The 12,511-nt window shown below is 43.9% G+C and overlaps 1 protein-coding gene across 9 annotated transcripts in view; it reads left to right on the forward strand.

Annotated features, from left to right (window-relative positions):
* Positions 1-7,748, forward strand: part of SEMA5A (semaphorin 5A) — a 483,514-nt gene extending 475,766 nt beyond the window's left edge. For all 9 annotated transcript variants that reach the window (XM_023239575.2, XM_023239573.2, XM_023239601.2 and 6 more), the window contains one exon: positions 193-7,748. In XM_023239575.2, the coding sequence (XP_023095343.1) occupies positions 193-312 (120 nt within the window). In that variant the 3' untranslated portion in view covers positions 313-7,748. The remainder of the gene's footprint in view (positions 1-192) is intronic.
* The last annotated feature ends 4,763 nt before the right edge of the window (positions 7,749-12,511 follow it).

Below are 12,511 nucleotides of genomic sequence, written 5' to 3' on the forward strand. Positions count from 1 at the left end.
AGGCAGGTCTTCAGGAAGGCAAATAACGTGAGAAAGCAAATAAGTGAGAAAACACCTTTTAAGACAATGGAACCTTAGCAGGGAGTTCATATTCAGCATAGTCATGCCCTCATTATATTCTTTTTTTTTTCTCTGAAATACTGCCCATGGAGTATTCTTAAATCTTTTCCTTAATCATTTTCCTTTTTACAGGCATTTAACAAAAACAACTTGATCCTAGAGGAAAGAAACAAATACTTCAACCCGCATCTCACTGGGAAAACCTATTCTAATGCCTATTTTACAGATCTCAACAATTACGATGAGTACTAATAGTTGTTATATTTTTGGCTTCTTGTAATTCCCCAGTTCCTCAAGGCCTGTGCTCCATGACTGCCCATGTTTCCAAGACTTCAGAGTTGAAGTTTGGATACATTTCAAGTGCATTTCAAGCCATGAGTTTCCCATTGCTACCAAAAACAGACATCCTTAAAAGCAACACAGATCTAAATATGATGTCGTGAAAATCTGGTCTCGATGCTTGATCATTGTTGAGTGAGCCATGGTGTGAGGCTTTGTTTTGTTTTGTTTTACTGTGTTCAGTCCATTTTTTTTCTAACAAGTCACTTGTTTTCTTGAGCTTTTTACTAAATGTACCACCCACATGGGAAGGAGTCTTTAGAAATAGGAATGTCTTCCTGCTCTGGGGCATAAATCTTTATGATGTTTTAATCCAACAAAAGAGACACTTCAGCTGAGAGTCCCCGTTCTCCATAAGGCATGTTAGGTCTGTAAGTATTTGATGAAACGAAGAATACGAATGTGGCCATAGAGTTCTGCACCCTGGATCCCCTGTCTTCCCAACCTGAATAATTCTCTGGAATCCGTGGAAGCGACTTGCGTGTTTGGACTTGGAACGGTTCTTGCCTGGGGGAAGGGCAGGGATTCACCCCGGCTTGTATCTGCGGAGGTGATGGTGTGAGGTATGACACACGCTTTCCCCGGTCTTAATGCAGTTACTGTGTTATCCCTGGTGGAGGCGCACTCACAGACCAGAGCCACAGACACAAGGAAGGGTCCAGCGTTCCGTGCGATGCTACGAGGCTAGCCATAGTCTCCCTCCTGGATTTCACAGCATTCCAGGGAGCTCCCTGCTATGCGGTTGGTCTGGAAGCCCCGCCCCTGTCCAGTCCATAGTAGCATCCTGAAGAGACGACCCGTAAAACCAGCACTTGCTCAACATTTGGATAGACGCCACACCTTCTGTGTCCCCGCAAAGAAAAAATCTTAACCATTCATGACACCAATGGGGGAAAGCATTAAAAATACTGGAATGTAATGGGAACCGACTTTTTTATTTTTTATTATTTTTTTTTTATCTTCCATGTTATGGAAAGGATTGAAAGAACTGACCTTTAACGAAAGGCAACTTTCTAATTTCTATCTCCCGATAGAACTAGTGTATGGCCATCATCCCCTTCCCAGAGCATTACTGATGTGTAAAGCTGGCTTCCTTCACCCCCGCGCTGTAAATAGCAAAGTGCCCCCCAAGCTGTCATTTGCCACCTCCGGGTCAGGTGAGGAGGAGACGTCCAGTTCTGGTGCCTTTGGGTTCTGTCTCAGTGCTGCCTTCCTACCTGCCCCCTCCCACTTCTCCCTGCATGGAGGCAACAGCGTTTCAAGATGTACCTTGAGAAAGCAGGGATGTGAGGTTTTTAATGATCCCTGTGGTTCTGAGCATTGATCACTGCTAAGCATTTCAGAGTGTTATAATACTATTCATAGAGGTCTCCAGAAAGGAAAAAAAAAAAAAAAGCGAGATAAATTACTCATAAGCAACTGAGAAATAATACATGGCAGTTGGCTGACTAGTCTTCGAAAGTAAGAACAAGATTGAAACTGTTCATCTGATGCCTAAGTGGTCAGTAAAATGTGTTCTTTTTGCTCAGCGAACCTTCCGGTTTCCGAAGATACATAGCACGGGCGTTGAGGAGCACAGACTTATTAGCACACATGTTTTTATCCTACCCCATGTAAAGAAACAATCTCAGAAAGTGTTGGGGGAAAAAAATCCCATGTTTACTAATGAATATTGTTGCATTGAAAATACTCCCATGGACCCAGGCTTCCAGAAGCTACTAAATGTACCCAGGCTTCCAGAAGCTACTAAAATTCAATTTTAAATGGCAGGTGGTCTCAGAGAGGCCTGGTAGATTGCAAGCGAATGGTGTTCTGGGTCTTTCTGGTGGGGAGTTCATGTGGCCCCTCCTGCATTGTTGTCTGCTGTTTGAGACGACTCTGTCTGGACGCACAGAGCCAAAGTCCATACTCAGGAGGTGAAATTCAGTCCGATGGTTTCCTCTTTGTTCCAGAGCTAGATTTTCAGCTGGTGTTATCACTTTTCTATAAGAAAAACGCCTTCACCATGAAGCATGTTATAGTTGTTTTTTGAATCCCTCCCCCGAGTGTTTTCTAAGCTTAAAAGGTCATTTTATTTCCCTAAGGAAAGAGGATACTAATTTCAAGAAAGCATCAGTGGACCTGATTGGAAATGCTTTCTCAATGCTGTCGAGGCTGGACTTCAGTCAGTGTCATGCTGTGGCCCGTGACAGCATCCACCTTCCACACCGAACTGTCATGTTGGCGATTGCCTACATCCTGGATTTATCTCTGCAAAGAAAGGCCCTCATTTTTGTTCCCGGACACTCCCCTCAAAGACAGATTATTCTGGCTTCTCTTTCTCTCTGTCTCTCTCCTCTGTCTCTCTCACATTCTCCTTATTTCACAGAGTTTCAGTTGGTTTAGAATAATTTCAAATATAGTCGAAGTATTGTCATCAGCTATGGAGTAACTTGCTTTTCTAGCTTTCGTGTGTCTGTGCCTCCCCTCACACCTCCTGTGTTGCGTGAGCCCAGGTGGGTGTTTACGGTGGTGTTTACCACTTGCCCTGGGACCTCCTCCCTAAGGAGCCTCCCTGGGGGCTGAGTGTGGGATTCCCTCTCTGTGGGTCCTGTTGTAAGTTTCTGAATGACCGTTTCCTTCTGTCTTTTTCTTTTCCTTCTTTTCCTTTCTTCTGTTTTTTTCCTTCCTTCCTTCCTTCCTTCCTTCCTTCCTTCCTTCCTTCCTTCCCTCCCTCTTTCCTTCCAAGCAGCACAGATAGAGACTAATATTTTAAAGCTGCACCCCCTCTGAACCTAATCTCAAGTGACACTAATCCCAGTTTAATCTCTAGGATTATTTCTGGATACGGTTGAAGCTTGGCTGGTTTTCCTTAGGACACTGGCTTTTAGTCTCACATTCAAATTCTTTGGAAGGGACTCCCAGGGGCAGTGCTGCTCAGGGTCCGTTCTCCAGAGGGGACTGGCACCAGGGGGCTGCATCCTCCCGCAGGAAGGACGCGCAGCAGGGCCCTTCCCCAGGCCGCGGGGGGCGGTGGAGGTGAGGAGCCCCGGGCCTATGTCACCCTGAGTCACAGGACTGGGACTTCGGAGGAGTCTGGGGCCGGGTGGGTTCTGCCCCACGGAGGCCCCGTGGTCACCGGACTGGGTGCTGCCCCACACTTTTGCCCCCCTCGCCGGGGACCCGTTTCCGTGGGGGCCCCTGAGCCCCCACCTCCGGGGACGCAGGAGCCTGCTCACCCCCGACGCTGCCTCGCGTGCAGGGCAGGTGCAGGGGTGGCCGGCGGGGGCAGCGGGGAGTCCCTGCCCCGGGGGGAGCCCGGTCCCCGGGAAGGGGCCGCCCGCGTGCCAGGGGGGACCGGGGTCTGGCCCCACTGCCTCGAGAGCCGATGCCAAAGAGAAGAGGAGGTGGGAAAGGGCGGGAGTAGGGGGGTGTGGGATGATGAAGAGGCGGCGGCTCCGGGCCGAGTGGGAGGGACGGTCCCGGGTGGGGAGCCCGGACCCGCCGGCTCTGTGGGTCTGAAGCCAGGACCCTGGGGGGATCCACTGCACAGACAGCAAGGGGTTCCGCCCCGGGCGCCCTCGTGTCCTGCTCTGTCCGCACAAGGGTGAGTCCGTGGGGGCCCCCGGCCCACGAGGGTGCGCGTTTGCACCCCAGGCTGCGGTGGCACTGGCGGGGCAGAGCCTTCCAAGCTGTGACAGAGTCCCAACGGGGGGATGCCGCGTCCCCAGGGCCACCTGCCGGGGTACACGCGGGTGAAACTGAAGATCAGAGGAGACTTTATTTGAAGTCTGTAGGAGTCTGCACTCAGCTAGTCATGTTGTCCGAATACCTGTTTGATGCACAAAGTGCAGCTTTGCTAGTGCTTGAATTCACATGTATCTTTATGCTTCTCTATGATAATTACTTGCTCTCCGAATAAACCGCGAACATTTCCCCAGCACTGTCACCACCTCCGGCAGGAAGTCTTTTACACTCCAGTGGGGTTTTCTTGTGTGGCATTTGGGGGCAACTCCAAATTTCGCATTTCTGTCTCAAAAGAGGGCTCTGGGCCACCTCCCCAGGGGCAGCAGTTACCAGCGGTGGATCCAGTGAACTTCTGCCTCAAAGCAGCCGTGCTCCACAGAACAGGATTGTCCCTAAGCCTCCAGCTCCAATAATCAATGTTCATGAAGGTGGGGACTAAAATGGTTACCTTGAATCAACTCATACGCAAACTCTCTGCTGTGCTTTCCAGGATAGGATGGGGCAAAGTGGAATTCTCAGACCGCGTTGGCTTACCCCATGCATCCATCCCTTCTAATGTCTCCATTATGTCATGATAATTCTTGTTGACCTGGTGATAATACATTGACACAATGTTGCAAGTTTGATTACTTACGATTATCAGAAACTAGAAAGCCATTCTGAGCCCTTGCTTCTCTCAATGGGAATGAAATGGAAGAACATAAAGTAACAGTCACTTTGGCCTGAGAAATGCATAAAAAGAAATGCCAGTCATTGCACGGTGTATCCCCGTGTGAGAGAAAAGATTTGGAGGCCAGGAGCCATGGCGGAATTTATTTCGGCTGCTCTCCCCTATTGAGGTCATTAATAAGAACTGATTTAAAGATGCTCTGTAACTCTACAAATGCCAACTCGAGGTATTCATGTTATCTGTTTTGATAGCCTGATAAAACACAGGGAAATACGTTGTTGGAATCCTTGCTTTTCTCTTTTGGAAACTGACAAGTAATGAACAAGGTGCATTGTTGAATTATTGGCAGGAATTTCTGTAATGACTATTCTATACTCCTTTTTTATGGACTATATTAAGGGTGTGTTATACATGTTTTGGGAAGTAGATGAATCAAAGTTTTTTCATATGTCATATGTCACATTATCAAAAATTTGGTCTACATTACGAAAGCATCAGGAATAGGGATTGTTTTCTCTTGAAGATATAGCTTATGCCGCACAGGGACTTAGAACATCATCAAAACCCAAAGCGGAGCCTGACAGCATGTTCATTTCCTAGTGTGAGCTGTCTCATAGTATTTGCAAAAGACCGTATTAGTTCTGCCACAGAAAGCAATCAAGCTTATTACCCATGACCAGAGTCAGAATCCATTTTTGTTCAAGCAAACAGGTTTTACTGTATTGACATGATGAGGGTAACTAGTCAAGGACATTTAAAAACCTGAAAGGAACAAAGGAGAGGTGGAAAACCACACTGTGGCGTTTCTTAAACCACCATGTTGGGCTGGCAAAACCATCCACTCCATCGCTTCATATTCAGTAAGAAATCTGAGGCCAGTAGTTTGACCACGACCCTATTATTTTTTAGCTTTGGTTGAAAGGCCAAGTGGCCCAAGGGTTAGGTGAACGGTGGTTCAAATGGTAGTTCAAAATAGTTCAAATGCTAGACAAATACAGGCTGGGAGCCCAATCTGGATTCTGGAAAATCCAAACAGTCCTTCTGTCATGTCACTAAGAAGAGAGCGTTGTTAGCCATCCTCCGTAAGTGCAGAGAGTTTCATTTTCTCTATACAAAGTTGCCAGTGCCTTGTTTAAGATGGTGATTTGTCCTCCCATCTGGATATTGTTGGTTCCAATTCAAAGCAGAGGACTGACTGGCTACACTCTGAAGAAAATCATTCTTACCTGTCTCTTTGAACTCAGGAATAGAAAATGACCAAGGAGCACATCCTAGTCGGGTGTCATGTCTGCCCCCACTGGGTAGGGCATGTAGCACCGGAACAGGTGCAGAAGTGTGCTCAGAGTTCAGGTTAATCTGGTCTCAGCCTTCCAGAAACTGACATCACCTTAATTTTACATCTTCCGTGAAAACACCTTAGTGTTTGGTCTGTAGTGGGGATGCCGATGTGGTGTCTATAGAAGTTAGAGTTTTTGTTACTGACCCCTTTCAGGCAAGTCCAAGGTACAGGAAAATCAGGCTCGTGGCAGCTGGCACAGATACCGTGAGTGGAGTGAGAACCACCTAGAACATTGTGTGTGTGTGTGTGTGTGTTTGTGTTTTAAGGCAATTTCAAAACTGCTTCACAAGTTCACAAAGTTGTCACCCTTAATTTGGGTTAAGAAAGTTAACAGTGTTTTCTCTGCTGAAGGTGTTTTCTCTTATACCATGACTGTTGGCCAAAATCAAACTTTAACTTCTGCACTTTGAAGGAAAGCACAGTGTGAACCTTCAACCCAGGCACCTACAGTCACCACTGAGACTCTACATCATCTGCAAAGAAAATGCACAAACTTGCTCCCTTGTAGGATTCTTCAAAAGCGTATAATGAAGCTTGCGTGTTACGCCCCTTGATGTGACTTTTGAAGACGTTATGAAATGTTAAATGCTTCATTCTGTGTGAATTTGCTGTTGCTGTTTTGTGATACAAAATAAACTTCCTTGGGATTGTTTCACTTTTTTTCACTGAACCTTCTCCAACCAAAGCCAACTTCAGCCCTTGGTAAACTTGCAGATAGTTACCTTAAATTTAGTTTTTAAAAGACCATATGTATGAATCATAACGGAGCTTTGTAGATGAGACAGTGTTGCCTTTCCCTTCCCTTGAATGAGAAAACGGAGTTTTGATTGCCCAGTTGGAATCCTCATGGATTGCAGATCTGTCTTCACTTTCTTGGGTGCCACCTCCCCCTTTTTTTTAGTCCTTACATTTGGTTTTTTTAAGGTTTCTTTTGAAACCTTGTCATTAGAAATGTGTAATACAAATTTCCAATAGTATTCACTTTTATGTTTTCTGTTCATCAGTTTGTTGGTCTTAAATGCTCACTGGAGAGAGCTGTCCGGCGCTGTATCCAAGAATGTTGTTTAATGACACCTGACAGGTACATTGCGTTCAAGAGTCAGTTTGAGACACCGATAGTGGCACCCCAGGCCGGGAGCTCATCCGTTGCTGCATTTGGGTCAACTATGGAAAATGTTGAGAAGGGGCAGTCGGGGGGGGGGCAGGTGTTACCCACCAGTCAGCAGAAACCAACTCACACCTCCTCCAAGTCCCAACGCTAAGGAAAGCAAACATATTTATAAGAAAATGAGCTGTTATTCCAGAAGGGAGAATGCCGTGCTCACTCACTGCTCTCGGTGAATTGCCAGTTTCTACGATCCAAGCCAATTCATTTTATTTTTTCAAACAAATTCAGGAAGAATGACCCTGAGTGTTGCTCAGAGTGCCATCTTTCCTTCCATAGCATCCCCTCCCTCCCATCTCTACCTGCCAACACTTTGGGGGACGAAATAAGAGAATCCCGATTATGTACAGTATAAATTGTATTATATTTTTTGTACTTATGTTTTATGTAAATAGTTTGTCTCATGCAATTGTATGTGAGCATTGAAATAAATCCTACCATTTAGGAAATAGTTTAGTGCAATTCTTCTTCACATAGCCGCAAAGTCTCTGTGCTCCCGGATGTGCTAAGGCGTGACAGCTCCTTGGAGGGTTCCATCAGAGTGAGACTGGGCAGCCTTCTGCACAAATCCCCTATCAAGCTCCTGTTTGTTCTGCAGATCCTCAGGCGTCTTGAGTGGTGGCCGAGACTGGCCCCACCAGCCTCACGATGGTTCTGTGATACAGTCAAGAAGCGTTAGCAATGTTTCTATGGGTAACGGGACATACGTGACAAGGAAAGCCAATCAGGGTTTTAATTTATTAGGAGTTGGTGTCAGATCCTGTGGAAGGTTAATTTGTTAAGTTATATTCATCTCTCCAGCACACCATATTCCGTTATCTCTTGCATAAAACAAGACTTTTCTAGAATGAACTGCTGACTGTCAGCATGAGCACAGAAGATGCATGGCCCAGGAAGCCCACTCTGTTGAGTGAAAGCCACATTTCATATTTCAGTATTCATGATCCTGTTACCTCTTTCTTTCTCAACTTTTCAATACACAGTTGAACAACACAGGGGTCAGGGACACTGACGTCAGCAGTTGAAAATCCGCATATAACTTTTGACCCTCCTCCCCCGCCACAAAAAACAACTAATAGCTTACTGTTGACCTTACCAATAGCAGAAAGTCGACTAACACATGTATTTTTTATGTTGTATGCATTATATACTTTATTCTTATAATAAAGTAAGCTCGAGATAAAGTCTTAAAATCATAAGAGAAAATTTACATTTACAGTCCTTTTCCATATTAATAAAAATAAAAATCATGCATACATTGTTCAACAGCCAACTGTTTGTATGTGTGTATATATATGCATGCACATACATAATATACACACATGTATAGACAAAATATGCATAATTTCATATGTATATATAATTTTTAATTGACTAAAATGCTGAAAAAGCCCATTTAATATGGAGGCCAAAATTAACATAATAAAAATATATAGTGAAGCATGTTATAATGATTAAGCTGTTCTTAACCACAGATAATGAAATAATTACTGTTTAAGTTTTTTAAATCTGTATTTGCCCTGATCACTCAGGCTGCCCGCACGCTTAAAAGACCTCACTCCTATTGCAAGGTTGGACGCCTGTCAGTGCTAAAAGAGTCCCAGAAGAAGAACTTCTTAAAGCTTCTCTGGGAGGTCTGTTCTCCCCCCGTTGAGCTTGTTGACAGTCAAAGTGGTTATCAGCTCTGGCTGCACGTTATCTGGGGAGTTTTTTGTTTTGGGCTTTGTTTTTGTTTTTAAGAAATGTCACCCAGACTCCATCCCCGGCCAATTCAGTTGGATTCTAAGCATCTCTATTCTATGAAATATTAACATTTTAAAGCATCCCTTAAAGAACCTACATTTGGCGGTCAGTTTAGAAAGCGAGGGAAATAAACAAGTGCTGTGCCACAATTTCCTTTCTTGTGATTGTTTTCTAGAATCTTCGTGTTTATAGAGATCCATTCTACACCATCTCACACGTGCTTATGTGTTCAGCTTTTCTTTTCAGGGTCTACTTCATTCTTAACAAAATAAGATTGAAACACGATTTAAAGTACTGTTTTGGATCCATTTGAAATATATAATGGAAATTTCCATTTAAAGTGTCTCCTGGCACCCAGCTTGTCAAGAATAAGCAGAAATGATTGAACTTCCCGACTACATGACTAGAGCTATTTAATGTAAAAGGAAATTATCTTTTAAACAATACCCATAATAGTATTATTTTCCTGGAATTACACTTGGTTTATCTTTACAGCAGGTATGATTTTGTTTATAAAATGACTAGCTAACATGGCTCTTCTCTCATTAATCAGCTTGGCATAAGTTTTCTTAGGAAGCATTTGAAGCTCTCACCTCACCCCTGCAATCACAGAGCCAGAACCGAAACAAGATGGCATTGGATAAACAATTGTGTGTTTTGGTTGGTTCAGAGTTCATAAGGCCAGCCACCAAAGGCATAACAGAATAAGTCAAGTCCAAAAGTCACCCTTGTAAAATCATTCCTCACACAATATACAGAATTATAAGTGGTCATCTCTAGTTTGAAAAGCTTCTATTAATGTTTTGAAAATGAGTCTCACTGTAGAGACACAGAAGGCTTTGCTGAATTACTGTTTTCCAATCGTGATGGATATAGGCTGAATTTGGGATTGTGGAAGAGTCAATTGTTCATCACGGTAGTGGTTTCAGAGGCCATCTTTCCTCAGAAGAGTTAGGAGTGGTGAGGACAGTAAATGCCCAACCACGGTTCTCTTCCCCTTCAATTTCCTCCCACGCCTTCACCTCACAATTGCTGTCACTCCCTGTTTCCTGCTAACAGATGCTCCTTACAGGATCTGTGTGCCCTCTGAGATCACGTGTCCCCTGGTCGACATGCCTCGCCGTTCCCTGAGAGAAGGAAGGTGGCGGCCACATCAAGTCACGAGGAAAATCCTGTCAGGAAGATATCCAGGCAGCGATGCCCAAACAGCCCTTCAGAAAGTGGATTCAAGGCAACCCTACAGCTCACAGGACCCCTTCACCCAGCACCTCAAAACACACCATTCTCCTTTGTGACTTCCTCGATAATTTTATCCCCCTTTCTCTGTTTCTTTCCTCTCTAGAAGTTCCAAGAATCTAAGTTTTGTGGAAGAGTGGAGTTTTTGAGTGTGAGGTTAACTTTAGGAGAAAGTGGTGAAGTCCCCTCATTTGACAGAGAGGAAAGGATGCCCTGAGGATCCCAGCAGGTGCAGCAGAGACACAGGTTCAAACCTGGCTTGGCAGCTCCCCACCAAGAGTGCTTTCAACCCCAGCCTCAATCTCTTCAGACTTCCCTTCACCTGGAAAAAACTAAGCGAATTTCTTACTCCTGCTGAGAATCTCAGTCATCACCTTTAATAACTACGAGCTCTTTAAGAGAATGTTTCATGGTGTACATTTATCCAACTCCCTCTGCTCAAGCAGTGTCCTGATTCTGCATGTAGGGGGCCTTCCCATTCTTATTCTAGAATCTAGACATAATCTAAAGATAAACAAGACAGAACAAGACATTAGCAAGTTTGCACACAATTGGAAATCACACGATACTCCACCATTGGGCTCAAAGAGGGGGATGAAATGACGGATGGTGTACATGTCAAGATCTGTTCCCTCAAGTGCCTTGTGTCTTCTGTGGAGACAGAAGTATAAGGAGGTAAATGCACGAGGTCAGGGAGGACACAGCACATACTCCCTTTCAAAGAGGTCATCATCACCTTGTGTTGAAGATTTGTTGGCCCCAAATCTGCTTAGAAAATGGAGGAGGGGGAGACACGCATATAGGCTTTGCTTCCTATCTTCCTTCTCCTCACCCAGCTTCCTAGATCTTCAACCTGCCCCCAAGGAAATAACAATCTGTTTCTGGTTCGTCCCTTTCCTGAGACCAGAATACATTATGAGGTCCAGGCTTGGTGGGCCTTTCTCAGAAGAAACAGAAGGTGTCCTCCCACAAATCTTGGCAGTTATAATTCAACAACATAATTAATTGACACATGTTCCATCCCTTCTGAGTTTGGATAAACGAGACCTGGTGTTTTAAGCCAGTGAGTCCCATAAATAGGGAAAATGCTCATTCTGCTTGAAGACAGCCAAGCAGCCTCTTTTTAGCAATGGTTAGCCTGCTGATGGGGAACCATCCCACCATAAGTGAACATTACTGTGCTGAGTAACTAATAAGATTTGTGTAAAAGTGATACAATTTGGGCTTATCATTCTCCTCTTTTTGTAAGGCGTGTTGTTGCCCATACCTGCAACTAATTAAGCCATGATTCTTTGGAAATAGTCGTTAAATCAGACACTTAACAAAGATTGAAAAGTAAGGGTAAATTACAAATATTTTGCTGGAACATCTGGTATACTCGGAAAGGAGGTAACCTGGATAGAGGAGAAAATTGGAAAAGGTGACTGTGAAGATTCTAACTGAATCTTTTGTTTGTTTTTCCTCCTAAGGTAGGCAGGTAGGGAACAAACAAAGGACGGAAACCAGCCCAAGGATCACTCTTTCATCTCATTCGGTGCATACAGACTTTTAGTTGCTCTGCTTTTCTTTCTGGAAAATGTAATACCTGCTTCTGAATGCTTTTCGAGAAACCAATAAATTGTTTTGTTTTTGTAATTTATGTCAATGGTACAAACCATTTGACTGTAACCAGTCAAATGTAACCAGTTTCAGTTATAAACCAAAACATGGAAATGAACAATGGAGATTGTACCTGTGTTCCCAAAGTAAGAATTCTACATCTTTTATGAAATTTTTCTAAAGGTTTTTAAAGTGTTGAGTTATTACACCTTAATGATAATAAAAAAAGGGGGGAGGGTTGAGATTATTTAGGTCTATTTTCCTCAAAACACACGAAGGGCTGACAACAAGATAAAGTACTATCTGGTGCAGGCTGGCATGATGGATTTCTGTAGGGTCTGTAGTTATTTTGCTTTTAAAGGAGGTTGGTGTGTTTAAAGACTCTGAGCACAAATTTCTAAATCATACAGATGATATGAACTCTAATGATTTTCATACTTGTTAGAAAAATCAGAATTCAGAAATTAGATGATGCTGTACATTTATCACCAATTGATTAGCTAAGTCCAAAAACACAGCCCATACTTCAGAATCTAAGTACCTCTCATCTTGATTTCCACTTTGGTCATCAAATCAAACTGTGGAAAACACGATTCACTACTTTTATCTAACATTTCAAATACCATCAATTCAT

This window comes from Felis catus, chromosome A1 (genome assembly GCF_018350175.1).
Source record: "Felis catus isolate Fca126 chromosome A1, F.catus_Fca126_mat1.0, whole genome shotgun sequence".
NCBI classification, from domain to species: domain Eukaryota; kingdom Metazoa; phylum Chordata; class Mammalia; order Carnivora; family Felidae; genus Felis; species Felis catus.